Source organism: Aulonocara stuartgranti, assembly GCF_965226115.1.
Source record: "Aulonocara stuartgranti genome assembly, chromosome: 2".
NCBI lineage: Eukaryota > Metazoa > Chordata > Actinopteri > Cichliformes > Cichlidae > Aulonocara > Aulonocara stuartgranti.
In genome coordinates, this window is record NC_138940.1 from 9,183,856 (window position 1) to 9,186,431 (window position 2,576).

A 2,576-nucleotide genomic window follows, 5' to 3' on the forward strand; every position below is an offset into this window, starting at 1 on the left:
CCTGCGCTCTTCCTTCTGACGATGCTGTCTGTGTTGAGCGCTCAGTGAATCTGCGTTCGACTACTCTGCCTAGGCTGCACTGTCGAGCCTAGGCGGAGTAGTCGAACGCAGATTCACTGAGCGCTCAACACAGACAGCATCGTCAGAAGGAAAGTTGACAAAATAAATTAAAAATTTTGTATTGTTCGATACATATGCGTACCGAACCAAAAGCACTGTATCGAACAGTTCAATATCGATACGAATATCGTTGCACCCCTAATATATATATATATATATACACACACATACACACACACATATAAGGGAGCGGTCCCCTCCAACTACCGACCAATAACCTGCCTCAGTACTACATGGAAGCTCCTGTCAGGCATCATATCAGCTAAGATGAACAGGCACATGGGTCAATACATGAGCGGGACACAGAAAGGAATTGGCAAGAATACCAGAGGCGCAAAACACCAGCTACTGGTAGACAGAACAGTCAGCCGAGACTGCAAGACCAGACTGACCAACCTGTGCACGGCCTGGATTGATTACAAGAAGGCCTATGACTCAATGCCCCACAGCTGGATACTGGAATGCCTAGAATTGTACAAGATCAATGGGACCCTAAGAGCCTTCATCAGGAACTCAATGGGGATGTGGCGTACAACACTAGAGGCCAACTCCAAGCCCATAGCACAAGTCACCATCAAGTGCGGGATCTACCAAGGAGATGCTCTGTCCCCACTGCTGTTCTGCATAGGCCTGAACCCCCTCAGTGAGATCATTAACAAGACTGGCTACGGATACCGACTACGGAGCGGAGCAGTTGTCAGCCACCTCCTGTACATGGATGACATCAAGCTGTATGCCAATAGTGAGCGAGACATCGATTCACTGATCCACACTACCAGGCTATACAGCAATGACATTGGAATGTCGTTCGGACTGGAGAAGTGTAGTCGGATGGTAACAAAGAGAGGGAAGGTAGTCAGAACTGAGGGGATTGAACTACCACAAGGCAACATTGCAGACATAGAGGACAGTTACAAGTACCTGGGGATCCCGCAGGCGAATAGGAACCATGAAGAGGCTGCAACCACCAAGTACCTGCAGAGGGTCAGGCAAGTCCTGAGGAGTCAGCTGAATGGTAAGAACAAGATCCGGGCCATCAACACGTACGCCCTGCCCATGATCAGGTACCCTGCTGGGGTAATAGGCTGGCCAAAGGAGGAGATAGAAGCCACTGACATAAAGACAAGAAAGCTCCTTACCATGCATGGAGGGTTTCACCCCAAGTCCAGCACCCTGAGGCTGTACGCTAAGCGGAAGGAAGGGGGCCGGGGACTGGTGAGTGTCAGCACCACAGTCCAGGATGAGACAACGAACATCCAAGAATACATTGGGAAGATGGCCCCAACTGACCGAGTGCTCAGTGAATACCTCAGGCAGCAGAAACCCAAGAAAGAGGAGGGAGACGAGGAACCATCATGGAAGGACAGGCCCCTGCACGGTATGTACCACCGGCAGATAGAGGAGGTGGCTGATATCCAGAAATCCTACCAGTGGCTGGACAAAGCTGGACTGAAAGACAGCACAGAGGCACTAATCATGGCAGCACAAGAACAAGCTCTGAGCACAAGATCCATAGAGGCTGGGGTCTATCACACCAGGCAAGACCCCAGGTGCAGACTGTGTAAAGATGCCCCAGAGACAATCCAGCACATAACAGCAGGGTGCAAGATGCTAGCAGGCAAGGCATACATGGAACGCCATAACCAAGTGGCCGGCATAGTGTACAGGAACATCTGTGCCGAGTATAACCTGGAAGTCCCGAGGTCAAAATGGGAGATGCCCCCAAGGGTGGTGGAGAATGACCGAGCTAAGATCCTGTGGGACTTCCAGATACAGACGGACAAAATGGTGGTGGCTAACCAACCGGACATAGTGGTGGTAGACAAACAGAAGAAGACGGCCGTAGTGATCGATGTAGCGGTTCCGAATGACAGCAATATCAGGAAGAAGGAACACGAGAAGCTGGAGAAATACCAAGGGCTCAGAGAAGAGCTCGAGAGGATGTGGAGGGTGAAGGTAACGGTGGTCCCCGTGGTAATCGGAGCACTAGGTGCGGTGACTCCCAAGCTAGGTGAGTGGCTCCAGCAGATCCCGGGAATAACATCGGAGATCTCTGTCCAGAAGAGCGCAGTCCTGGGAACAGCTAAGATACTGCGCAGGACCCTCAAGCTCCCAGGCCTCTGGTAGAGGACCCGAGCTTGAAGGATAAACCGTCCGCAGGGGCGTGCTGGGTGTTTTTTATATATATATATATATATATATATATATATATATATATATATATATATATATATATATATATATATATATATATATAAAACATATACTTTATTTACAGCATAAGAACGTATCCTGATCGGGGAAAGAATAATTAAAAACATAAAACTGAACCCAATAAAAGGTCCATTCCACAGTCAATGGGCTGAAGCCCCCCAAGGTTCCCAATCAGTCTCTGCCACACTTAAGGCTGATAACCCACCGAACTCCACCAGTGGGGCCAGGCCGACAGCGTCCTC

The 2,576-nt window shown here is 49.5% G+C and overlaps 1 protein-coding gene across 1 annotated transcript; it reads left to right on the top strand.

The window, feature by feature from the left end:
* The first annotated feature begins 368 nt into the window (after nucleotides 1–368).
* LOC309689432 (uncharacterized protein) lies at nucleotides 369–2,287 on the top strand. Its single transcript, XM_082505835.1, has 2 exons — nucleotides 369–663; nucleotides 1,078–2,287. The coding sequence occupies exons 1-2, from the start codon at nucleotides 388–390 to the stop codon at nucleotides 2,245–2,247; spliced, it is 1,446 nt and encodes a 481-aa protein (XP_082361961.1). The 5' UTR covers nucleotides 369–387; the 3' UTR covers nucleotides 2,248–2,287.
* The last annotated feature ends 289 nt before the right edge of the window (nucleotides 2,288–2,576 follow it).